This window comes from Salvelinus alpinus, chromosome 11, assembly GCF_045679555.1.
Source record: "Salvelinus alpinus chromosome 11, SLU_Salpinus.1, whole genome shotgun sequence".
In the NCBI taxonomy this organism is placed as follows: Eukaryota; Metazoa; Chordata; class Actinopteri; order Salmoniformes; family Salmonidae; genus Salvelinus; species Salvelinus alpinus.
In genome coordinates, this window is record NC_092096.1 from 56391829 (window position 1) to 56418134 (window position 26306).

The following is a 26306-nucleotide window of genomic DNA, read 5'->3' on the forward strand; positions in this document are numbered from 1 at the left end:
CTCCAGGACACCTACAGCACCCGATGTCACAGCAAGGCCAAAAAGATCATCAAGGACAACAACCACCCGAGCCACTGCCTGTTCACCCCGCTACCATTCAGAAGGCGAGGTCAGTACAGATGCATCAAAGCTGGGACAGAGACTGAAAAACAACTTCTATCAGACTGTTAAACAGCCATCACTAACACAGAGAGGCTGCTGCCTACATACAGACTTGAAATCATTGGCCACTTTAATAAATGGATCACTAGTCACTTTTATTACTCATCTAATTGTATTTTATACCATCTATTGCATTTTGCCTATGCCGCTCGGTCATCGCTCGTCCATATATTTATATGTATATATTCTTATTCCATCCCTTTACTTAGATTTGTGTGTATTAGGTACCGTAGTTGTTGTGGATTTGTTAGATTACTTGTTAGATATTACTGCACTGTCGAAACTAGAAGCACAAGCATTTCGCTACACACGCAATAACATCTGCTAACCATGTGTATGTGACCAATGAAATTGGATTTGATTTGATGTGATTTGATTTCCAACTCCTCCTCTCTAACCACACCCTGTACCACTGAGCTGTGTGGCCTAACTCATTTGCAGAAGGTACAACTAACAAAGATACACCACGGAGACTGATTGATTCACATTTCAATACATTTAATATAACTACACGGATACAATATAGCAAGATTTAAACTTGTATTCAAAGATATGGACAACTAATTATCCTCCTCTTCCATCCTTTGTCATCTTGTAGCAGCATACACTACATGGGGGTCCAGCTCCTTCTCTCTTCTCCTCTCCATCTTCCTCTTCTTGGAGGTGAAATTCAGGGCGGCATAATTCAATGTATCTGTGTCTTGGTTCTGTAGATTTGCAAACATCATGACATAACCAACATATGTTATTTCCACGATTTCTGAACTGCTTATATTTCAGTATTTAATCATGCAGTATTTACTTGATCATTTTGTGGTTGTCATTGAGAATCAGGTCCTGAATATGATATAAAAGAGAGACGAGAGAATGGATTAACAGATCATTCCATTCTGGTGAACACACTGTCTCTTCTGATCATCTGTGTACAGTATATCATGGGAAAAACATCTAAATTAAAGGTATAGTTCAAAGGTCCCATATTATCATGAAATGGGCTCCTACCTGTGTTGTGTCTGTTTGCGTCTCGTCTGATCTTGAGGACCAGGATGAGGATGACTATCAGTAGAACAGCAGTCACAACACCCAGGATCACAACCAGGGGAAGAAGGTACATGGTTCCATCATCATCCTCTCCTACTAGACTGATTGTTCCATTACAATGTCCTATTAGATGACATTTTATTAAATCACTTGGTGACCCTTTAATGACAGACTAAAAAAGTTGCGTTATTGTTTCTTAATTATTATTTTTCTTATCTACATGAGAAAGAAAGATAAAGTCACTCTCTAGATGATTGGTGGTCCTTTAATGACAGACCTAAACATTTTGTCAGAGTCTTTAGGTGACTCTGGTATTTCCTCACCTCTGTTGTGCCCTATAACATTGAGATTAGTAAAAATAAAGTAGTATTTTTTTCTCAAAATTATAATATTTAAAAAGATGTCCGGCGATGGTTTGCCTTGTTTCATGAATAACTCCTAGCAAGGCTCTATAAACATTTTCAAATGTATCAAAAGCCAGATAAAAAGCTGAACACTTACCTTGAATTTTTAGAACTGTTGCATTGACAAAGAACATGTGGCTATGTGGATACAATCCACAGAAATACAGGCCAGTCAGCTATTTCCACTTTTGTGATTTTGAGAAAAAAAGTTGTCTTGTTGCTGAACATTTCAATATGGCTCCTTTGAAAACCATTGTGGAGAACAGGTGTTGAATTAAAGCTGTACATAGACGAGATACACACAGGCACTGATCCGTTGACTTGCTTGAACCATGCTGTGTGTCCCACAACCGTTGTAACATTGGAGCACTGCAAGGTGATGGTATCCCCAGTACGGACCTCCATAGTCTGAGACAGAGAAACCAACACAGAGACCAAACCTGAAACACAGAGAACAAAGTCCTACATTAATGATTATAATCATTGATATCACATTTACATGTCAGAAATCAGGAAGAAGTGCTGCACTGAACATTGTGGTTATACTTGATGGATGCAGGAAATCTTACTCTGTCTCCATGTTAGATTCAGCAGTAGCTTACTTACTCAATCCATAGAGCAGTAGAGCTGGTAGGAAGGTTCTCGCCATTCTGTGTGTAAATCTATTCTGCTCTGTCTGGTTGTGAATCAGAGAACACCTCTTTATTCACGCTGAGATCACAGTGAGATCAAAAGGGATTTCATTGGTAGGGGGCGTGGTAGTTGGGTTTGGACCACAATGTCTATTTACAGAAAGCCGAATTGACAGACATTTTATGTGGAGTGTAAGATCAAATATGTATATGTAACATTTGTGTTGAATCAAAATGGAAACAGGTGTTTGGGTTCGGTTGGGTTCATATAGGTCAGCGTTTCCCAAACTAGAAGTTGTGACCCCATGTAGTGTCTGTCCCCTGATATAAAAATGTGGTCTTGAGAAAAAAGCTGAAATAAAATGGACTAAATCGCTCTTGGTTCATAGAACCAGGGTTATGTCAGTAACCTCCTGTAGCAGCGAGTTGCGGTTGTAATAAACAGAGCGGTTTCTGTTTTCTTCCTACAAATGTGTGACAAAATATTATGACCCTATCCCTGAAAGAAGACTCTTCTGTTTCCCTCTACAATGCCCACAAGCACCAATAACTCATTAGAGCAGAGTGGACAAGACCAGGCACTAAATAAGATTAGGGGGGAAAACATCAGCAACGTCGACATGCTTTTCTTTATTGCCTGATGATCTTCTGAACTTCCCAATACATTTCTGATGCATTTCAGTCACTTCAAACCATACTTCCTTCAGATTGATATACTGTCAAAAATACTGTCAAACTGATTTGTACTGGACTGTCAACAATTAAAAAATAAACATTGGCAGTTGATTGCATCACTTTTTTACATGGTGGGTCTCAAAAGATGTTGAATATCAAAATGGGGTCGTAGGCCAAAAAGGTTTGGGAACAGCTGACATGTGTTTCAGTTTGGTGGGGGTCGTAGATGACTTCACCCTACAGATGGATTATACATGTTCAAATGAACTATCCACCAGCCTTAACGCTTAACCCCAGACCTAGCCTAATTCTAACCTTTAACCATCATCATTACGCACACCTGCTCCCCATCGTTACGCAGACCTTGACCACATCATCACCTTGATTACGCTCCCTTTATTTAGCCCTCAGTAGCCTCAGTCATCAGGCAGTATTGGTTTTGTTCATGTTCAGTACGCTTATCACTTTATCTGCCTTTTCATACCATTGAACTCACCTTCTGCGCCTGCTTCCTGACTCCAAGCGTTTCAAGGTTGCTGACCCCTGTAACGGCGTTCCTCCTCCTCCGAAGAGGAGGAGCAGGGATTGAACCAAAATGCAGCTTCTTGAGTTGACATGATTTAATTAAAGAAAAGACAAAAACACGAACTTCACTATAAACTAACAAAACAACAAACGCAGTAGACAGACCTGGACGACGAACTTACATGAAACACGAAGAACTCACGAACAGGAAAATGACTACACAAAATGACGAACGAACGAAACAGTCCCGTATGGTGCAACACAGACACAGGAGACAACCACCCACAAACAAACACTGTGAAACTACCTACCTTAATATGATTCTCAATCAGAGGAGATGAAAACCACCTGCCTCTAATTGAGAACCATATTAGGTACCCATTAACCAACATAGAAACAGAAAACATAGACTACCCACCCAAACTCACGTCCTGACCAACTAACACATACAAAACTAACAGAAAACAGGTCAGGAACGTGACAACCCCCCAAAAAACACATATAATTTCTAATAACTGTACCTACATTTCGTGCCCCGTGTGAGGAGGACATACTTGAAAGAATTTGTAAAAATTAAAGAAATTATAATCAGCTCTTACAAGGTCTTACCCTCAATATCCAGAATGGTTCCGTTCACTTGAGTTGATGATTCATTGGCTAAAGAGAACCACACAACATTTTGACATTCAGAAACTTTGTTTCTCCAAAATATTATTCATTATACCAGAATATTCCACAATGATACGATCCAACATCAGTATGGGCAACATTCCAAAGGGTCAAATTAAAACTCAAATCATCCTATGCAGCTCAAAATGAGACGTAGTTGCTAAATCTCCCTGGAATCTGACTTTTTCATTGTAGGTTGTCACATGGGTACAAGTCCATGTCCCGGTGTGTGTTTCAGCCATATCCAGGATTTCACTGAGTCTACAATGGAGAAGCACTCCAGAGTCTCAGATCCCCATAAGGGCATCTAATCTGTCAGCTTAGACTGAGATACAGTGGGATGCATGGTACCATCAAGAACACACATGCCAGAGTACATAGTTGGAGAGGGAAATATTTGCTCATGCTGTAAATCATCCAGATATAAAGGGCTCATGTTTGGCTAATTGATGTAGACATAAATCAATCAATTCACAATTTGCATGAGAGTTACAGTAAAGCCAAGTCAATAAGTTGAGTTAAGGTAGAAGACATTATCAGGACACAATTATCAGGACACAATGCAGATATCCCAGTTAGCCAATGTGCGGGAGCACTGGTTGGTCAGCCCAATTGAAGTAGTATATATGATAAACAGAGAGTAATATCAGCGTAAAAGAGGGGTTGGGGGGATGGGGGGGCACACAATGCAAATAGTCCGGGTAGCCATTTGATTACCTGTTCAGGAGTCTTATGGCTTGGGGTGAAATGTTGAAGTTGAAATGGGGCTGGAATAGTGGAGGCAGTTCCTGTTTTCGTTGTGACTTGCGATAACTCTCTGTGGTTCTAAATCAATAGTAGTTTAGTTGTCCCGAAAATGTGAATTTATACTGCCAATGTGTTTTCCGATTGTCTCGGCCTTTAGGCTTGTATATCACGGTCTCAAGGCATATGAATTTACAGGTTATAGAGAAAACAATGCAAGTATCACAACACATACTGTAGGTTGTAATATGGCTCCAGTGATTTTACCCACGCACCCCTACCACCTGGTTTGTGTGTAAAACGGCACTGCACTTCTTACAATGCAAAGTGTATATCTGTGTCCGGTATGTGGAGTCAGAGAGATTCTCATGGTCTCTCCTGAAAAATGTTTTGTATCTCAGCAACTCTAAACTTGGTTAAATAACAGTTAAATAAAAAAGCACCTCTTCTGTGATAAGAAATAGATGTGTGTTGGTGTTCCTCCATTTCTAATGGTGTGATGGAGCCTGACACATATTCAGCTAAACTGCTATTACTTTTAATCATATTGTATGTTTGTACCGTAATTTCCGGACTATAAGCCGCTACTTTTTTCCCACGCTATGAACCTCGCGGTTTATACAATGACGCGGCTAATTTATGTTATTTTTTATTTTTTCACAAGATTCATGCCGCCAAAAAACTGAGCACCGTCACATAATGTGACGTAAATCGAGCGCGCTCAAACTTGCCATCATTCTGATTACGGTAGTCATTTTGTCACCCTCATCATGGCAAAGACACGGAGAAATGCATATGATGCAGCTTTCAAGTTGAAGGCGATCGATCTGGCTGTTGGAAAAGGAATTAGAGCTGCTGCACGGGAGCTTGACCTTAATGAGTCGATGATAAGATGTTGGAACTGTGCAGATCCGACTGAAAGCCAAAACAATCGCCACCGCAATGAAGTTTGACTTTCTTGGTAGGCTACTGTTTACTGCTATTTATTTTTTATTTTTGTTACAAGCCGTGTTTCGTTAAAGCCTATTTATTTTTGTTACAAGCCGTGTTTCGTTTAAAAGCCTATTTATTTTTGTTACAAGCCGTGTTTCGTTTAAAGGCTGTGTAAAGTTAATTTGTTTCAATGTACCGGTAGGCACTTGCGGCTTATAGACATGTGCGGTTTATTTATGTACAAAATACATATTTGTAAAAAATTCAGTGGGTACGGCTTATATTCAGGTGCGCTTAATAGTCCAGCAATTACGGTATATGTGGTGGCAGAGATGTTCTGTAGACAGAGAATAGAGCTGTACGGAGTGTATAAATGAATGGTTTATTATGTTAAAAACACACAGTCATACCGCAAAAATGGGATTCTCTATCAGAAGATTTCTTACAAGCTGTGAAATGTTATGGCTATGTAAGGATGGACAGGATCATTATGTAAATCTAACATAAAGACAATGTTAAAGTTACATTTTCTTTGTTGAATTGTGAACTACAAAGTCATTTAAGTTACTAAATAGTAAAATGTTGCTTCTTGTAGTCTTTGTGACAGTGGTGATATCTTTCACTGCTGCTGAAGGTATCTGACATCAGAGTACACTGCATCCTCTCTGCTGGTCTTCTCTCTTGCTCTTCTAGAGGAGGACTTCTTCTTGGGGGTGAAACTGACAGCTGCATAGTTCAACACGTCACTGTCTTGATTCTGAGGGGGGTGGAGCCATGAGGAAAATCATTATGATGACAGCATGATCTACTATATAATGTTTCTATTCTCCTGTGGAAGAAAACACTGTACAAAAGACATGACTGTTCAGACTATACACCCACTACAATGACCTGACAGTCAGTGGAACAGTGACAGACAGAAGTTCAATGATCACAAAGATAAGTAGGCTACATCTAGTACAGTGACCTATTACTTCCAAGAAAGCTTATGTTACGAGGAGTGGAACAGGGGAAACCAAGAGCAGACTCAGATGAGGAGACGGGGATGAAGTAACCAAGGCATATATTGAAACACAGGGGGGAGATGGAGTGCAGGTCAGGGGAAACTCAGGCGGGTTCTGAAACCAGGTGCGGAGGCTGAGGCTGGAGCGAGAGGGGTTGGGACAGGGTAAGCAGGTCTGGGGTGGAATCCAAGGGAGTAGTAGAGTGGGGAACCCAGGCCAGGACAGAGAAGCAGGATGACGAGACGTGGGACAGGAGACAGGGACCAGAGTCAGAGCGGGCAGAATGAGCAGAGATTACAATCTGGCAGTGTGGAAGTGTCAGGGCTGCAGGGCTGCGTATTTGCAGAGATCTTGATTATGGAACAGGTTGCAGCTGGTGGGGATCTGCTCTGACTCCAGCACACCTGTCTCCGCCCACACAATCCCACAGAGAGAGAGAGAGAGAGAGAGAGAGGGAGAGGGAGAGAGTACTGGGGGAGTGGCGGCAGGTCAAGGAGACACAGGATGAGCAGTAGTGGGCGTTGCAGGAGCAGATGTGACAGCTTAATAACATAAAAAGCACAAATAAGCTGAATACTAGCTGTAAAGAAAGTTAAATGGCAGTTTCTTGAAAAAACTGAAAATATACTATATTTATAAATGTTGTAAAATGTACCTGATTGCCCTGGGACGTTGGGGCATCAGTCCTCCCTTCATAGAGATTGAAATAGAAGAAGGCCAGCTATTATTTTATATGACAATCTATCTCTTTTAAACTCATGTAGTTAATTAACAGTGCCTATGCGTTGGCATTTAACTGATATTTACAGAATGTACATTGCATAGGGATGCATGAAACTTTAGATACATCAGCTATAACATTACATACATTGGATACATTAGATATAAAGTAATACCTCTGCTATCTCTGTTCTGAGTCTTGCACAGCGCCCAGACAAGTAGAAGGGTCACTATCCCCAGAACAATGTTGGAGACGACCAACAACAGAACAGTAGGATTCATATCAAATGGAGAATCATGTTCTGGAACTGTGGAAAGGGTATCAGTGAATTCATATTGTATCATCATCAAACAGTAAAATATGGAATTAAAAGCTAATGGTGATATTGTATAGCTTGTTGAGATAAATGTATGGGATCATTTGGAGGTAGGCTGCTTGCACGAATAAACTGTATTGTTGGGGATATTTACAGATTAAATGGAATTTACCTTGAATGTCCAGCTTGGTCCCATTTCCAAACAGTATCTCCCCACATGAGGCCACAGCACAGTAGTAAGTCCCAGCATCAGAGAGGCTGAGGTTCCTCTTGGGGAGGTTGTAGACACAGCTCTGTGTAGGAGACCCAGCCTCAAGGCTCTTCTCACACTGATCATTCCTGTCTACATGCGAGTAAAGGATTCCTGGAAGGGATTCTCCTGAGCCATGTCTGAACCAATACACACTGTGTTCTCCTACACAGGTCTCAGTGTGTATTGTACAGTTCAGAGTCACAGAGTCTCCTGGCTGGACTGACTCAAACACAGGCTGCTGGAGCACCGTCATGTTTCTGGACCCTGAACCTGACAAGAAGTTCAATAAACCCATTGAATCTCTAGAAAATTACTGTAGAAAGTATTCAAACTCAACCTCTAATCTGATTAAGATAATACCTCATATTTACACTGCATATATGTAAATTAAGTTATTTTAAAATGTACCTTTTACTATGAGAATGGCTCCTTCTCCGAACTCCACCTTGTTGCCATAAGCGCTTCCACAGTAGTATGTGCCTGAATCAGAGATCTGCATGTCTGAGATCCTTAGGTGATTCTTTTCTTGTCCGTTTTCCACTGAGAATCGAGGGTTATCCTTAAACTGATGGTAAAATGTTGCGTTCCTGTCGAACTTATAGACAGTTGAGAAGAGTTGAAGCTTATCTCCCAAGGGTTGCTTGTACCAGGAGAAATGCATGTCCATGTGGCCTTTATAGAAGCAGTGCACAATCACTGTGTCTCCAACGTTGGCTGATATGAGACCACTGTCCTGAAGTATGGATGAGGATTCAGTACCAGCTACTACATCTATTAAGAAACATGAACAATATAGTATATTTGCTGTTACATACCCAAAATACAATTTAGAATATTCAAAGTGTCTGTAAAGCATTACATGTGATATCTCAAGCATCCAAATCAAGGGTGGACATCTCATAAACAGAGAAATATAAAAGTTGGACTTACCCATCTCTACAAGAAGTGGAAATATCAGACACAGTGTGATCCTCTTTGAAGGTGTCATTCTCCTCACAACTTGTCTTGAGTGGAAAAAGTCCACCAATGTAGACAACACTTCAACAATGGAGCTGCAGGTGATTGGTCGAACTGGACGCATCATTTTTGTTGACGCCTTATTCAGGAAGGACAATCTTCTTCACATTGTCCAGAGTCACAGAGTCTCCTGGCTGAAATATTTTATTATAGGTATATTCTTATCCTTAAATATTTAGGACAAATGTAGGTATAATCATTCAAGTTTGGAATCCTGGAATCCCTTATTCTTTATCACTACAGATACTGTTGTCTACGTCACCACAATCATAGTTGTGAACTTCACCTCACTAAAAAACATCTATGGAAAACAATCTCTAATTCAGGACATTCAATTGGATTGAATGGATAGAATCCCTTCCCATGATTTTGTTATTGAGTAGGCAGATTCCTCTAGGCCTATAGGTGATGATAATACTTCACAGTTAAAACTGTGTTGTGTTTGACTAAGAACTACAGATCTAGGTCAAATTACCTAATAAATAGCTTGTTGTGTTTTTTCACAGATTTCTGTCAACTCTGTATAGATAAGATGACTCATCAAAAGACTTGGTTTAATGTTGTTAAAATGGTCAACTTGAAGAGCAAGTAGTATAGCCTAGAGTATGAGATAGCTAAGAGTTCTGAGACATCCGGGTGAAAACCACAGAGACAGAGAGAGAGAGAGAGAGAGACAGAGAGAGAGAATATAAGGGACATTTCATCCCCCAGTGTTAGTTTATGAGAGACCCAGTGATGTTCACCTCAGCAGGTCTCACTCTACACTGAGCTGCTCCTTCCTGTCACTCACACCACAGGAAGTGATGCATACCCTCACCGGGCTCCTCCTCTACTTCAGACCCCAATCATATTCTCCTTATAAGGTGCTTCTCGGAATAGGGGGCTGTGATTAGTGCAAAGACAAGACAGGAAATACTAAGGGTGGAATAACATCATGACAAAGGCAATTTTGGTTTAACTCTTTATTTGTCTTTAAAAGTGATCAGTATAATGCAATTGTCTACTGCTGGGTACTTTCCCCCTCAGGGTCACACTATAAAAAAATAACCAAATCACCAACACACACAACAGAGATCTAAGTTAGCCCCTACCTGGGCTCGAACCAGGGACCCTTTGCAGACAACAGTAACCCTCGAAGCATCGTTACCCATCGCGCCACAAAAGCCGCAGGCCTTGCAGAGCAAGGAGAACAACTACATCAAGGTCTCAGAGTGAGTGATATCACCGATTGAAACACTATTAGCGTGCACCTCACTAACTAGCTAGCCATTTCACATCAGTTACACTCACCCCCCTTTTGACCTCCTCCTTTTCCGCAGCAACCAGTGATCCGGGTCACGGCACCAATGTAACAGTATAGCTTCTGTCTCTCTCCTCGCCCCTACCTGGGCTCGAACCAGGGACCCTCTGCACACAGACAACAGTCACCCTCGAAGCATCGTTACCCGTTACCCCGGGAACAACTACTTCAAGGTCTCAGAGCAAGTGATGTCACCGATTGAAACGCTATTGGCGCGCACCCCGCTAAATAGCTAGCCATTTCACATCGGTTATAGAGGCAACTACTCCTCTGCAGCCATTAAACAGATGTTACTTCCCTGTGTCTCAACCCTGTCCTGTGCAATTGGGTCCTGGACTTCCTGACGGGCCACCCCCAGGTGGTGAACGTAGGAAACAACATCTCCACTTTGCTGATCCTCAACACTGGTTCCCACAAGTGTGCGTGCTCAGCCCCCTCCTGTACTCCCTGTTCACCCATGACTGCATGGCCATGCACCCCTCCATCTCAATCATCAAGTTTGCAGACAACACACAGTAGTGGGCTTAATTGCCAACAACGACGAGACAGCCTACAGGGAGGAGGTGAGGGCTCTGGGAGTGTTGTGTCAGGAAAACAACCTCTCACTCGACATCAACAAAACAAAGAAGATGATCGTGGACTTCAGGAAACAGCAGAGGGAGCACCCCCCTCTCCATATCGACGGGACAGCAGTGGAGAAGGTGGTAAGTTCCTCTGCGTACACATCACGGACAAACTGAAATGGTCCACCCACACAGACAGTGTGGTGAAGAGAGCATCCTGATGGGCAGTATCACCGCCTGGTACGGCAACTACACCACCCACAACCGCAGGGCTGTCCAAAGGGTGGTGCGGTCTGCACAACAACTGCAAACTACCCGCCCTCCAGAACACCTACAGCACCCGATGTCACAGGAAGGCCAAAAAGATCATCAAGGACAACAACCACCCGAGCCACTGCCTGTTCACCCCGCTACTATTCAGAAGGCGAGGTCAGTACAGATGCATCAAAGCTGGGACAGCTTCTATCAGACTGTTAAACAGCCATCACTAACACAGAGAGGCTGCTGCCTACATAGACTTGAAATCATTGGCCACTTTAATAAATGGATTCTTATTCCATCCCTTTACTTAGATTTGTGTGTATTAGGTACCGTAATTGTTGTGGATTTGTTAGATTACTTGTTAGATATTACTGCACTGTCGAAACTAGAAGCACAAGTATTTCGCTACACTCGCAATAACATCTGCTAACCATGTGTATGTGACCAATTAAATTTGATTTGATGTGATTTGATTTCCAACTCCTCCTCTCTAACCACACCCTGTACCACTGAGCTGTGTGGCCTAACTAATTTGCAGAAGGTACAACTGAGGTACAACTAACAAAGATACACTACGGAGACTGATTGATTCACATTTCAATACATTTAATATAACTACACAGATACAATATAGCAAGATTTAAACTTGTATTCAAAGATATGGAGAACTAATTATCCTCCTCTTCCATCCTTTGTCATCTTGTAGCAGCATACACTACATGGGGGTCCAGCTCTTTCTCTCTCCTCCTCTCCATCTTCCTCTTCTTGAAGGTGAAATTCAGGGCGGCATAATTCAATGTATCTGTGTCTTGGTTCTGTAGATTTGCAAACATCATGACATAACCAACATATGTTATTTCCACGATTTCTGAACTGCTTATATTTCAGTATTTAATCATGCAGTATTTACTTGATCATTTTTCAATATGATATAAAAGAGAGACGAAAGAATGGATTAACAGATCATTCCATTCTAGTGAACAGACTGACTCTTCTGATCATCAGTGTACAGTATATCATGGGAAAAACATCCACATTAAAGGTATAGTTCAAAGGTCCCATATTATCATGAAATGGGCTCCTACCTGTGTTGTGTCTGTTTGCGTCTGGTCTGATCTTGAGGACCAGGATGAGAATGACTATCAGTAGAACAGCAGTCACAACACCCAGGATCACAACCAGGGGAAGAAGGTACATGGTTCCATCATCATCCTCTCCTACTAGACTGATCGTTCCAGTACAATGTCCTATTAGATGACATTTTATTAAATCACTTGGTGACCCTTTAATGACAGACTAAAAACGTTGCGTTATTGTTTCTTAATTATTCTTTTTCTTATCTACATGAGAAAGAAAGATAAAGTCACTCTCTTTAGATGATTGGTGGTCCTTTAACCTTTACTTAACACCCATCCCGGATCCGGGAGCATCCTCATCAGTAAAAGCTGACTAGCATAGCCTAGCATAGCGCCACAAGTAAATAATAGCATATACATATCATGAAATCACAAGTCCAACACAGCAAATGAAAGATAAACATCTTGTGAATCCAGCCATCATTTCCGATTTTTTTTATGTTTTACAGCGAAAACACAATATGTATTTCTATTAGCTAACTACAATAGCCAAAGACTCAACCGCATATTTTCACCATGTTTCTACCGCATAGGTAGCTATCACAAAACCGACCAAATATAGATATAATTAGTCACTAACCAAGAAACAATTTCATCAGATGACAGTCTTATAACATGTTATACAATAAATTTATGTTTTGTTCGAAAATGTGCATATTTGAGGTATAAATCATAGTTTTACATTGCAGCTACAATCAAAAATATCACCAAAGCAGCCAGAATAATTACAGAGAGCAACAATACTCATCATAAAACATTTATGAAAAATACATGGTGTACAGCAAATGAAAGATAAACATCTTGTGAATCCAGACAATATTTCCGATTTTTTAAGTGTTTTACAGCGAAAACACAATATAGCATTATATTAGCTTACCACAATAGCCAACACACAACAGCATTTATTCACCGCATAGATAGCATTCGCAAAAACCAGCAAAAGATATAAAATTAATCACTAACCTCGACCAACTTCATCAGATGACAGTCTTATAACATCAGGTTATACAATACACTTATGTTTTGTTCGAAAATGTGCATATTTAGAGCTGCAAACCGTGGTTATACATTGTGAATATGTAGCATCGATTCACCAGAATGTCCGGAGCTATTTTGGACACTCACCTAATCTGACCAAAGAACTCATCATAAACTTTACATAAAAATACTTGTTGTATGGCAAATGAAAGATACACTGTTTCTTAATGCAACCGCCGTGTTAGATTTTTAAAAATAACGTTACCATAACAAACAGCTTGCGTTATTGCGAGACAGCACCCGCCAAAACGGCAGAGAATAGGAATCAACATTTTCCACAGAAATACGAAATAACATCATAAATTGTTCTTACTTTTATTGAGCTTCCATCAGAATCTTGTACAAGGAGTCCTAGGTCCAGAATAAATCGTTGTTTGGTTTTAGAATGTCCTTTTCTCCTGTCGAATTAGCAACCTTAGCTAGCCATGTGGCGCGAACATGCCCATCTTCTCTTGACGCAAAGAACGGAAAATTCCAAAAGTCCCAATAAACGTTGAATAAACTGATACAACTCGGTTGAAAAAAACAACTTTATGATGTTATTATCACATGTATCAAATAAAATCAGAGCCGGAGATATCCGCCGTGTATACCGAACGCTTTTCAGAAGCCAATGTCGACGTACTTCGCACGCCAGACCTGTCACTCCAAAAGCTCTTGTTTGGCCTCAGATCAAGCTAGACACCCCATTTCACCTTCCACTGCCTGTTGACATCTAGTGGAAGGCGTATGAAGTGCATGCATATTAATAAATATTAGGCAATTGAATAGGCAGGCCCTGGAACAGAGCATCGTTTTCAGATTTTTCACTTCCTGTATGGAAGTTTGATGCAAAATGAGTTCTCTTTTACTCACAGATATCATTCAAACAGTTTTAGAAACGTGAGAGTGTTTTCTATCCAATAGTAATAATAATATGCATATTGTACGATCTAGAATAGAGTACGAGGCAGTTTAATTTGGGCACGATTTTTTCCAAAGTGAAAACAGCGCCCCCCTATTGACAAGAAGTTTTAATGACAGACCTAAACATTTTGTCAGAGGTATTATTATATGGTATTATTTCACTGTAATAGCTACTGTAAATTGGACAGTGCAGTTAGATTAACAAGAATTTAAGCTTTCTGCAAATATTAGAAATGTCAATGTCCTGGGAAATGTTCTTGTTGCTTACAATCTCATACTAATCGCATTAGCCTACGTTAGCTCAACTGTTCCGCAGGGGACCCACCAATCCTGAAGAATATTTATTTAATAAACCTCTTAGGGCTAGGGGCAGTGTTCGGAAGTTTTGATGAATGACGTGCCCAAAGTAAACTGCCTGTTACTCAGGCCCAGATGCTAGGATATGCATATAATTGGTAGCATTAAATAGAAAACACTCTGAAGTTTCTAAAACTGTTAAAATAATGTCTGTGAGTATAACAGAACTGATATGGCAGGTGAAAACCCGAAGAAAATGCATCCGGAAAATGTTTTTCTGAGGTCACAGTCCATTTCAATGCTTGTCTATGTACAAATAAATAGCTCCCAGATTGCAGTTCCTATGGCTTCCACTAGATGTCAACAGTCTTTAGAAAGGGTTTCAGGCTTGTTTTATGAAAAATAGTTGTAGTTGTAGTTTGTAGTTTTTCCAAGGTGTCTCTCTCTGAATGAGGTGCGCGCTCTTCGTTATTTATCTTCCCTATTGAACATACTATTCTCCATCTTAAATGTTATCATTTATTTAGATATTAGAGTACCTGAGGATTAATTAGAAACATCGTTTGACTTATTTGGACGAACTTTACTGGTAACTTTTTGGATTCGTTTGTATGCATGTTGAATGAGTGGATTACTGAATCAAGCGCGCCAACTAAACTGACATTTTTGGGACATAAAGAAGGACTTTATTGAACAAAATTACCATTTGTTGTGTAGCTGGGACCGTTGGGATTGCAAACAGATGAAGATCTTCAAAGGTAAGTCATTTATTTTATTGCTATTTGGGAATTTGAGACGCCTGTGCTGGTTGGAAAAGTATTTTGGTGTGGGGCGCTGTCCTCAGAAAATCGCATGGTATGCTTTCGCCGTAAGCTTTTAAACGATGTAAGACACTTGTATTTTCAAGAATGTTTAATATTACGATTTTGTAACTTGAATTTGGCGCGCTCCAGCTTCACCGGATGTTGTCGATTTTGATCCGGCTAGCGGGATCCGTGCGCTAAGAGGTTAATTTTTGTCATTCATATATCATATATTTTGTATAAAGTATGACAAAGTCAAACTTAGTCACACTGCTTACTTTTTTGCAGAGCTCTCCTCCACAAGAGAATGTGTGTTGCAATCGAGATAATAATGATAACAACTCGAACAAACATTATGTAGTTCAGCAATCCGACTGGATTCTCTTGAGAAGGAGAAAAATACATACCTACAGTACGTTTAAAGAGGGAATTCTTAAGGTTTGTCACGCCTACCCCGCTCCCCCGCTCTAGTGCTCGTCGTCGCTGGTCTACTAATAACCGTTCCTGGCAACCATCATTAGGCACACCTGCTCCCCATCGTTACGCAGACCTTGACCTCATCATCACCTTGATTACACTCCCTTTATTTAGCCCTCAGTAGCCTCAGTCATCAGGCAGTATTGGTTTTGTTCATGTTCAGTACGCTTATCACTTTCACTTTATCTGCCTTTTCATACCATTGAACTCACCTTCTGCGCCTGCTTCCTGACTCCAAGCGTTTCAAGGTTGCTGACCCCCCAAAACACATATAATTTCTAATAACTGTACCTGCATTTGGTGCCCCGTGTGAGGAGGACATTCTAGAAAGAATTTGTAAAAATTAAAGAAATTATAATCAGCTCTTACAAGGTCTTACCCTCAATATCCAGAATGGTTCTGTTCACTTGAGTTGATGATTCATTGGCTAAAGAGAACCACACAACATTTTGACATTCAGAAATTAAACTTTGTTTCTCCAAAATGTTATTAATTATACCAGAATATTCCACAATGATACGATCCAACATCAGTATGGGCAACATTCCAAAGGCTCAAATTAAAACTCAAATCATCCTTTGCAGCTCAAAATGAGACGTAGTTGCTAAATCTCCCTGGAATCTGACTTTTTCATTGTAGGTTGTCACATGGGTACAAGTCCATGTCCCGGTGTGTTTCAGCCATATCCAGGATAACACTGAGTCTACAGTGGAGAAGCACTCCAGAGTCACAGATCCCCTAAGGGCATTGAATCTGTCAGCACAGACTGAGATACAGTGGGATGCATGGTACCATCTAGAACACACAAGCCAGAGTACATAGTTGGAGAGGGAAATATTTGCTCATGCTGTAAATCCACCAGCGGTAACGGGATCATGTCTGGCTAATTGATGTAGACATAAATCAATCAATTCACAATTTGCATGAGAGTTACAGTAAAGCCAAGTCAATAAGTTGAGTCAAGGTAGAAGACATTATCGGTTATCTTCCGGGTAAATAGCTACTAAAACACAGGAGAAATGGACTAGGCAGTCTAGATATGCACATGCAGTACAGTACTTAGTGAGATGCAGAATCACACAGAAATCAGAACCATGGACAGCCACATCATATTTAGCTTAACTTCTTATGGCTGCAGGGCGGTGCCGGTACACCTATGACAACAGCCACTTCAAGTGCAGGGCGCGAAATTCAAAAGATATTTTTTTTTAATATTTAACTTTCACACATTAAGTTGATTGGACTAAATCATTTTTGGTATATTTTAGTTGTCACGGTATTAGACTAAGCAGAGGTGATCAAATCAAATCAAAGTTTATTTGTCACGTGCGCCGAATACAACAGGCGTAGACCTTACAGTGAAATGCTTACTTACAGGCTCTAACCAATAGTGAAAAAAAAGGTATTAGGTGAACAATAGGTAAGTAAAGAAATAAAACAACAGTAAAAAGACAGGCTATATACAGGAGCGAGGCTATAGAACTAGCGAGGCTACATACAGACACTGTTAGTCAGGCTGATTGAGGTAGTATGTACATGTAGATATGGTTAAAGTGACTATGCATATATGATGAACAGAGAGTAGCAGTAGCGTAAAAGAGGGGGTGGTGGGTGGTGGGTGGGACACAATGCAGATATCCCAGTTAGCCAATGTGCGGGAGCACTGGTTGGTCAGCCCAATTGAAGTAGTATGTACATGAACGTATAGTTAAAGTGACTAGGCATATATGATAAACAGAGAGTTACATCAGCATAAAAGAGGGGTTGGGGGGGTGGGGGGGCACACAATGCAAATAGTCCGGGTAACCATTTGATTACCTGTTCAGGAGTCTTATGGCTTGGGGGTGAAATGTTGAAGTTGAAATGGTGCTTGAATAGTGTAGGCAGTTCCTGTTTTCGTTGTGACTTGCGATAACTCTCTGTGGTTCTAAATCAATAGTAGTTTAGTGGTCCCGAAAATGTGAATTTATCCTGCCAATGTGTCTTCCTATTGTCTCGGCCTTTAGGCTTGTATATCACGGTCTCAAGGCATATGAATTTACAGGTTATAGAGAAAACAATGCAATTATCACAACACATACTGTAGGTTGTAATATGGCTCCAGTGATTTTACCCACGCACCACTACCACCTGGTTTGTGTGTAAACCGGCACTGCACTTCTTACAATGCAAAGTGTATATCTATGTGCGGTATGTGGAGTCAGAGAGATTCTCATGGTCTCTCCTGAAAAATGTATTTGTATCGCAACGAGACTAAACATAATTAAATGAAGGTTAAATCAAAAAAGCACCTCTTCTGTGATAAGAAATAGATGTGTGTTGGTGTTCCTCCATTTCTAATGGTGTGATGGAGCCTGACACATATTCAGCTAAACTGCTATTACTTTTAATCATATTGTATGTTTGTATATGTGGTGGCAGAGATGTTCTGTAGACAGAGAATAGAGATGTACGGAGTGTATAAATGAATGGTTTATTATGTTAAAAACACACAGTCATACCGCAAAAATTGGATTTTCTATCAGAAGATTTCTTACAAGCTGTGAAATGTTATGGCTATGTAAGGCTGGACAGGATCATTATGTAAATCTAACATAAAGACAATGTTAAAGTTACATTTTCTTTGTTGAATTGTGAACTACAAAGTCATTTAAGTTACTAAATAGTAAAATGTTGCTTCTTGTAGTCTTTGTGACAGTGGTGATATCTTTCACTGCTGCTGAATGTATCTGACATCAGAGTACACTGCATCATCTCTGCTGGTCTTCTCTCTTGCTCTTCTAGAGGAGGACTTCTTCTTGGGGGTGAAACTGACAGCTGTGTAGTTCAACATGTCACTGTCTTGATTCTGAGGGGAGTGGAGCCATGAGGAAATACATTATGATGACAGCATGATCTACTATATAATGTTTCTATTCTCCTGTGGAAGAAAACACTCTACAAAAGACATGACTGTTCAGACTATACACCCACTACAATGACCTGACAGTCAGTGGAACAGTGACAGACAGAAGTTCAATGATCACAAAGATAAGTAGGCTACATCTAGTACAGTGACCTATTACTTCCAAGAAAGCTTATGTTACGCGAAGTGGAACAGAGGAAACCAAGAGCAGACTCAGATGAGGAGACGGGGATGAAGTAACCAAGGCATTTATTGAAACACAGGGGGGAGATGGAGTGCAGGTCAGGGGAAACTGAGGTGGGTTCTGAAACCAGGTGCGGAGGCTGAGGCTGGAGCGAGAGGGGTTGGGACAGGGTAAGCAGGTCTGGGGTGGACTCCAAGGGAGTAGTAGAGTGGGGAATCCAGGACAGAGAAGCAGGATGATGAGACGTGGGACAGGAGACAGGGACCAGAGTCAGAGCGGGCAGAATGAGCAGAGATTATAATCTGGCAGTGTGGAAGTGGCAAGGCTGCGTATTTGCAGAGATCTTGATTATGGAACAGGTTGCAGCTGGTGGGGATCTGCTCTGACTCCAGCACAACTGTCTCCTCCATCACAATCACAATCACACAGAGAAAGAGAGAGAGAGCGAGAGGGGGGGGGAGAGGGAGAGAGTACTGGGGGAGTTGCGGCAGGTCAAGGAGACACAGGATGAGCAGTAGCGGGCGTTGCAGGAGCAGATGTGACAGCTTAATAACATAAAAAGCACAAATAAGCTGAATACTAGCTGTAAAGAAAGTGAAAAAACAGAAAATATACTGTATTTATAAATGTTGTAAAATTTACCTGATTGCCCTGGGATTTTGGGACATCTGTCCTCCCTTCAAAGAGATTGAAATAGAGGAAGCTATTATAAGCTATTATTTTATATGACAATCCATCTCTTTTTTTAACAATGCATATATGTTGGGCATCTAACTGATATTTACAGAATGTACATTGCATAGAGATGCATGAAACTTTAGATACATCAGCTATAACTTTAGATACATTATATATAAAGTAATACCTCTGCTATCTCTGTTCAGAGTCTTGCACAGCGCCCAGACAAGTAGAAGGGTCACGTTACCCAGAACGATGTTGGAGACGACCAACAACAGAACAGTAGGACTCATATCAAATGGAGAATCATGTTCTGGAACTGTGGAAAGGGTATCAGTGAATTCATATTGTATCATCATCAAACAGTAAAATATGGAATCAAAAGCTGATGGTGATATTGTATAGCTTGTTGAGACAAATGTATGGGATCATTTAAAGGTAGGCTGTTTGCATGAATATACAGTATTGTTGGGGATATTTACAGATTAAATGAGATTTACCTTGAATGTCCAGCTTGGTCCCATTCCCAAACAGTATCTCCCCACATGAGGCCACAGCACAGTAGTAAGTCCCAGCATCAGAGAGGCTGAGGTTCCTCTTGGGGAGGTTGTAGACACAGCTCTGTGTAGGAGACCCAGCCTCAGGGCTCTTCTCACACTGATCACTCATGTCTACATGCGAGTAAAGGATTCCTGGAAGGGATTCTTCTGAGCCATGTCTGAACCAATAGACACTGTGTTCTCCTACACAGGTCTCAGTGTGTATTGTACAGTTCAGAGACACAGAGTCTCCTGGCTGGACTGACTCAGACACAGGCTGCTGGAGCACAGTCATGTTTCTGGAACCTGAACCTGACAAGAAGTTCAATAAACCCATTGAATCTCTGGAGTTTTACTGTAGACATTTTCCAACTCAACATCTCATCTGAATAAGATAAAACCTCATATTTACACTGTATATATGTAAATTAAGTTATACAAAGATGTACCTTTTACTATGAGAATGGCTCCTTCTCCCAACTCCACCTTGTTGCCATAAGAGTTCCCACAGTAGTATGTGCCTGAATCAGAGAGCTGCATGTCTGAGATCTTTAGGTGATTCTTTTCTTGTCCATTTTCCACTGAGAATCGAGGGTTATCCTTAAACTCATGGTAAAATTTTGCGTTCCTTTCGAACTTAAAGGCGGTTGAGAAAAGTTGAAGCTTATCTCCCAAGGGTTGCTTGTACCAGGAGAAATACATGTCAATGTGGCCTCTATAGAAGCAGTGCACAATCACTGTGTCTCCAATGTTGGCTGATATGAGACCACTGTCCTGAAGTATGGATGAGGATTCAGTACCAGCTACTACATCTATTAAGAAACATGAACAATATAGTATATTTGCTGTTACATACCCAAAATACAACTTAGAATATTCAAAGTGTCTGTAAAGTATTACATATGATATCCCAAGCATTCAAATCAAGGGCGGACATCTCATAAGCAGAGAAATATAAAAGTTGGACTTACCCATCTCTACAAGAAGTGGAAATATCAGACACAGTGTGATCCTCTTTGAAGGTGTCATCCTCCTCACAACTTGTCTTGAGTGGAAAAAGTCCACCAATGTAGACAACACTTCAACAATGGAGCTGCAGGTGATTGGTCGAACTGGACCCATCATTTTTGTTGACGCCTTATTCCGTTGCGATAATCTTCTTCACATTGTCCAGAGTCACAGAGTCTCCTGGCTGGACTGAATCAGACACACACAGATTTTATTATAGGTATATTCTTATCCTTAAATATTTAGGACAAATTTAGGTATAATCATTCAAGTTTGGAATCCCTTATTCTTTATCACTATAGATACTATTGTCTACGTCACCACAATCATAGTTGTGAACTTCACCTCACTAAAAAACATCTATGGAAAACAATCTCTAATTCAGAACATTCAATTGGATTGGATGGATATAATCCCTTCCCATGATTTTGTTATTGAGGAGGCAGATTCCTCTAGGGCTATAGGTGATGATAACACTTCACTGTTAAAACTGTGTTGTGTTTGACTAAGAACTACAGCTCGAGGTGAAATTACCTAATAAATAGCTTATTGTGTTTTTTCACAGATTTCAGTCGACTCTGTGTAGATAAGATGCCTCATCAAAAGACTTGGTTTAATGTTGTTACAATGGTCAACTTGAAGAGCAAGTAGTATAGCCTAGAGTATGAGATAGCTAAGAGTTCTGAGACATCCGGCTGAAAACCACAGAGAGAGCGAGAGCGAGAGAGCGAGAGAGCGAGAGTAGAGGGTCCTGTGTACAAAGCTAGCAGGCGCTAACAAAGCACAGGTACATCCTCATCTTGTGTTCATCACATACTGCAGACTTACTGTAAATAGGTTGCTGTGTGTTTGAGGGCATGTTAGTGGCACGAGAAGAGATTTAAAAAAAACGGTTTAACACTACAAATTAAAGCTGCAATATGTTCCTTTTTGGGCGACCTGACCAAATTCACATAGAAATCTGAGTTATAGATCTTTCATTCTCATTGAAAGCAAGTCTAAGAAGCGGTAGATCTATTCTAGGCACTCTATTTCTATGCTTCCTGTTCTTAATTTTAGTTTTTGCATTTTGCTTAAACTTTCGGTTTTGTACACTAGTTTATAACAGCTGAAAATACAATATTTTTGCTTATTGAAAAGATATTTCAAAACGGTTTAGATGGAACAATGATTTTCTATACATTGGTTGTTTTGTCACATAAACTGAAATTAGGTGAACTATTAGAATTTTAGCAACCAGGAAATGGCATAGCGATTTCCGCATATTGCACCTTTAAAGATCCTGAGTATGGCCTAAATAAATACCTTCAACTTCCTTTGTCTTGACTGTTGTTAAATGCTTTATTCATCTTATTACAAGCAAGTCCGTTTAAAATGAGTTTGGCAGAGAAGCAATGCACTTAATTCAAGTAGCTACATTAATAATATGTTACAGTAATACAGATAATAATGTTAATACAGTGAGAGTTGATAAAAAGAGAATTCATTGGACTGTTTCATTCATCCAGTTCTACTGTCTGATCCCAGCGTACACCACTGTCTCCATGTGACCTCTCTGTCTTCTAGACCTGTTCTTCTTGTTGCTCAGATTCAGAGCTACGTAATGGAGATGGTCTGCATCTTGGGCCTGTGAGAAACAATTATAATTAGGGGAGGGGGAAATAATACCATATGTTATTATTTAACATAAACATTTTCATACATATTTTTATGGTCATACAAAATGTAAGGAATTGTATTTACCTCTGCAGCCGTAGAAGGGACTGCTGGACATGTCGTCAGAGCAACTGATCCTGAAAAGAAACACACCAAAGATTTTTTTTTTAGACATACCAAACCAGACCACACAGATACATCTGTAGCTAGTGATAAAAAAAGAGCAACTTCTAAAATGTAGTCACTTACCTCTGCACTGCAGACACTTTCTCTGGTTCATCTTGTACATGATGCACGCAAGGACAATGATCAGGATTAACGAGAAAGCCAATCCTACACCAAGGCAGTACACCAAGAGAAGAAGGTCTGCCCTATGGCCTGTGGACATTCAAACATTGATAAAGGACCTTCAGAACACTAAGTCAATGTGTATTCCACACAGAAGATTAGTAAAATATAATAAAGATACAAGCCCTATCACCTACCTTGAATGTCCAGCTTGGTCCCGTTCCCAAACAGTATCTCCCCACATGAGGCCACAGCACAGTAGTAAGTCCCAGCATCAGAGAGGCTGAGGTTCCTCTTGGGGAGGTTGTAGACACAGCTCTGTGTAGGAGACCCAGCATCAGGGCTCTTCTCACACTGATCACTCCAGTCTACATGGGTGTAAATGATTCCTGGATGGGATTCTCCTGAGCCATGTCTGAACCAATAGACACTGTGTTCTCCTACACAGGTCTCAGTGTGTATTGTACAGTTCAGAGACACAGAGTCTCCTGGCTGGACTGATTCAGACACAGGCTGCTGGAGTACAGTCATGTTTCTGGACCCTGAACCTGACAAGAGGATTTATTAGTCAGTAAATCTGTTCCCAATGTTGTGTCCCAAGTTAACATTGTTGAAATCATACACAGTCATATCTGATCATGCAAATATGGCATTATTATGCCATTGTATCCAAAACATAAAGTGAAAAAAAAACTTAACATTATAGGTGCAGAACATTAGTTACTATTTCCTTCCTCTCTAAATTCAGATGTTGTACCTTTCACAATGAGAATGAGTCCTGCTCCAAACTCCACCTGGTTGGCATAAGAGTTCCCACAGTAATATGAGGCTGAATCAGAGAGCTGCATGGCTGAGATCTTTAAGTGATTAATTCCTTCACCGCTTTGCACTGAGAAGCGAGTGTTACCCTTAAATTCATGGAAAAATGTTGCATTCTTGTTATACTTGTAAAAGACTGATAAAAGTTGAGGATTGTCACCCATTGTTTGCTTGTACCACATGAAGTATCGTGCCATGTTGCCTCTATAGAAGCAGTGCAAAGTCACTGTCTCTCCAACATTGGCTCTAACAAGATGCATTTCTGAGGATTGTGCAGCAGCTAGAATACACACAGAGACATGATCCATTACTTACACAAGTCCTTTATATACCCAAAAAGATATATTTGATGAATTGCATCAATAAAGTACCTGAGTCTACATCCCTTAATTAAGCAGAGAAATATCACATTTGGACTTACCCATCGCTACAAGAAGTGCCAGTATCAGACACTGTGCCATCATCTTTGAAGTTGTCCTCTTCACAACCTGTGTGTTGAGTGGAAAAACTCCACCCATGTAGACGACACCTCAACTTTGGGGTTATTGGTGATTGGTCGAACTGGACACGTCATTTTTGTGAACACCTTATTCAGCCAACCATGGTCTTCGTAACTGAAAATCACTCATAGAATCCATGCAAAGTGAACCAATGCTTACTGTTTAGGATATTTTGGAGAGGGTGGGTGAAGCATACACACTTTGCGGTGTCTAGATGATAAATATATTTAAACATTGTTTAGTTTACTATTTAGGCACCAACTGAATCAAAGATGTCCAATACTGAGGCAGTGTTTAAAGAGAATAAATGTATGTCTTTCGTTAAAGTGGGTTGAAAGTATAATGTTATCTGGTAACTATGCAGTACATTTTAAATTATACATTACACATCATGTACCTCCATGCTCTTGGTATCAAACGTGTGCTTTAAATAGATTTATCCCCACCCCATGTAACAGTTACAGGCAGTACTCCTGATGACCTGTAGGGGGACTATTGTACATAGAACATGTCCTGATATGTACAGTCGTGGCCAAAAGTTTGAGAATGACACAAATATTAATTTTCACAATGTTTACTGCTTCAGTGTCTTTAGATATTTTTGTCATATGTTACTATGGAATACTGAAGTATAGTTACAACAAGCATTTCATAAGTGTCAAAGGCTTTTATTGACAATTACATGAAGTTGATGCAAAAAGTCAATATTTGCAGTGTTGACCCTTCTTTTTCAAGACCTCTGCAATCCGCCCTGCCATGCTGTCAATTAACTTCTGGGCCACATCCTGACTGATGGCAGCCCATTCTTGCATAATCAATGCTTGGAGTTTGTCAGAATTTGTGGGTTTTTGTTTGTCCACCCGCCTCTTGAGGATTGACCACAAGTTCTCAATGGAATTAAGGTCTGGGGAGTTTCCTGGCCATGGACCCAAAATATCGATGTTTTGTTCCCCGGGCCACTTAGTTATCACTTTGTCTTATGGCAAGGTGCTTCATCATGCTGGAAAAGGCATTGTTCATCACCAAACTGTTCCTGGATGGTTGGGAGAAGTTGCTCTCAGAGGATGTATTGGTACCATTCTTTATTCATGGCTGTGTTCTTAGGCAAAATTGTGAGTGAGCCCACTCCCTTGGCTGAGAAGCAACTCCACACATGAATGGTCTCAGGATGCTTTACTGTTGGCATGACACAAGACTGATGGTAGCGCTCACCTTGTCTTCTCCGTACAATCTTTTTCCAGATGTCCCAAACAATCGGAAAGGGGATTCATCAGAGAAAATGACTTTACCCCAGTCCTCAGCAGTCCAATCCCTGTACCTTCTGCAGAATATCAGTCTGTCGCTGATGTTTTTCCTGGAGAGAAGTGGCTTCTTTGCTGCTCCTTCTTGACACCAGGCCATCCTCCAAAAGCCTTTGCCTCACTGTGATGCAGATGCACTCACACCTGCCTGCTGTACTGGTTGTGCCCCGATCCCGCAGCTGAATCAACTTTAGGAGACGGTCCTGGTGCTTGCTGGACTTTCTTGGGCGCCCTGAAGCCTTCTTCACAACAATTGAACCGCTCTCCTTGAAGTTCTTGATGATCTGATAAATGGTTGATTTAGGTGCAATCTTACTGGCAGCAATATCCTTGCCTTTGAAGCCCTTTTTGTGCAAAGCAATGATGACGGCACGTGTTTCCTTGCAGGTAACCATGACTGACAGAAGAAGAACAATGATTCCATGCACCACCCTCCTTTTGAAGCTTCCAGTCTGTTATTCGAACTCAATCAGCATGACAGAGTGATCTCCAGCCTTGTCCTCGTCAACAATCTCACCTGTGTTAACGAGAGAATCACGGACACGATGTCA

At 40.7% G+C, this 26306-nt stretch overlaps 3 protein-coding genes and 2 long non-coding RNA genes across 6 annotated transcripts; all 5 read right to left on the reverse strand.

The window, feature by feature from the left end:
- Positions 1-643: 643 nt before the first annotated feature.
- Positions 644-12615, reverse strand: LOC139534495 (uncharacterized). The gene is made up of 4 exons (XR_011666957.1): positions 12588-12615; positions 1165-1326; positions 965-999; positions 644-869 (listed from the first exon to the last, which is right to left on the reverse strand). It is a non-coding gene; the product is annotated as an uncharacterized lncRNA (long non-coding RNA).
- On the reverse strand, positions 1445-3891 carry LOC139534496 (uncharacterized). Of its 2 annotated transcripts, XR_011666958.1 has the most exons (4): positions 3411-3891; positions 2214-2389; positions 1705-2047; positions 1445-1538 (listed from the first exon to the last, which is right to left on the reverse strand). It is a non-coding gene; the product is annotated as an uncharacterized lncRNA (long non-coding RNA). The 2 variants fall into 2 exon arrangements; XR_011666959.1 differs by lacking the exon at positions 2214-2389 and having other exon boundaries at positions 3411-3884.
- Positions 6154-9084, reverse strand: LOC139534491 (uncharacterized). The gene is made up of 6 exons (XM_071333669.1): positions 9010-9084; positions 8488-8850; positions 7999-8349; positions 7686-7817; positions 7445-7479; positions 6154-6542 (listed from the first exon to the last, which is right to left on the reverse strand). The coding sequence occupies exons 1-6, from the start codon at positions 9065-9067 to the stop codon at positions 6405-6407; spliced, it is 1077 nt and encodes a 358-aa protein (XP_071189770.1). The 5' UTR covers positions 9068-9084; the 3' UTR covers positions 6154-6404.
- A 5730-nt stretch (positions 12616-18345) lies between the features above and the next one.
- Positions 18346-21268, reverse strand: LOC139534489 (uncharacterized). The gene is made up of 6 exons (XM_071333668.1): positions 21155-21268; positions 20633-20995; positions 20145-20495; positions 19832-19963; positions 19609-19643; positions 18346-18725 (listed from the first exon to the last, which is right to left on the reverse strand). The coding sequence occupies exons 1-6, from the start codon at positions 21210-21212 to the stop codon at positions 18588-18590; spliced, it is 1077 nt and encodes a 358-aa protein (XP_071189769.1). The 5' UTR covers positions 21213-21268; the 3' UTR covers positions 18346-18587.
- An 854-nt stretch (positions 21269-22122) lies between these two features.
- LOC139534493 (uncharacterized) lies at positions 22123-24420 on the reverse strand. The gene is made up of 5 exons (XM_071333671.1): positions 23893-24420; positions 23333-23683; positions 23097-23225; positions 22935-22984; positions 22123-22818 (listed from the first exon to the last, which is right to left on the reverse strand). The coding sequence occupies exons 1-5, from the start codon at positions 24260-24262 to the stop codon at positions 22702-22704; spliced, it is 1017 nt and encodes a 338-aa protein (XP_071189772.1). The 5' UTR covers positions 24263-24420; the 3' UTR covers positions 22123-22701.
- Positions 24421-26306: the final 1886 nt, after the last annotated feature.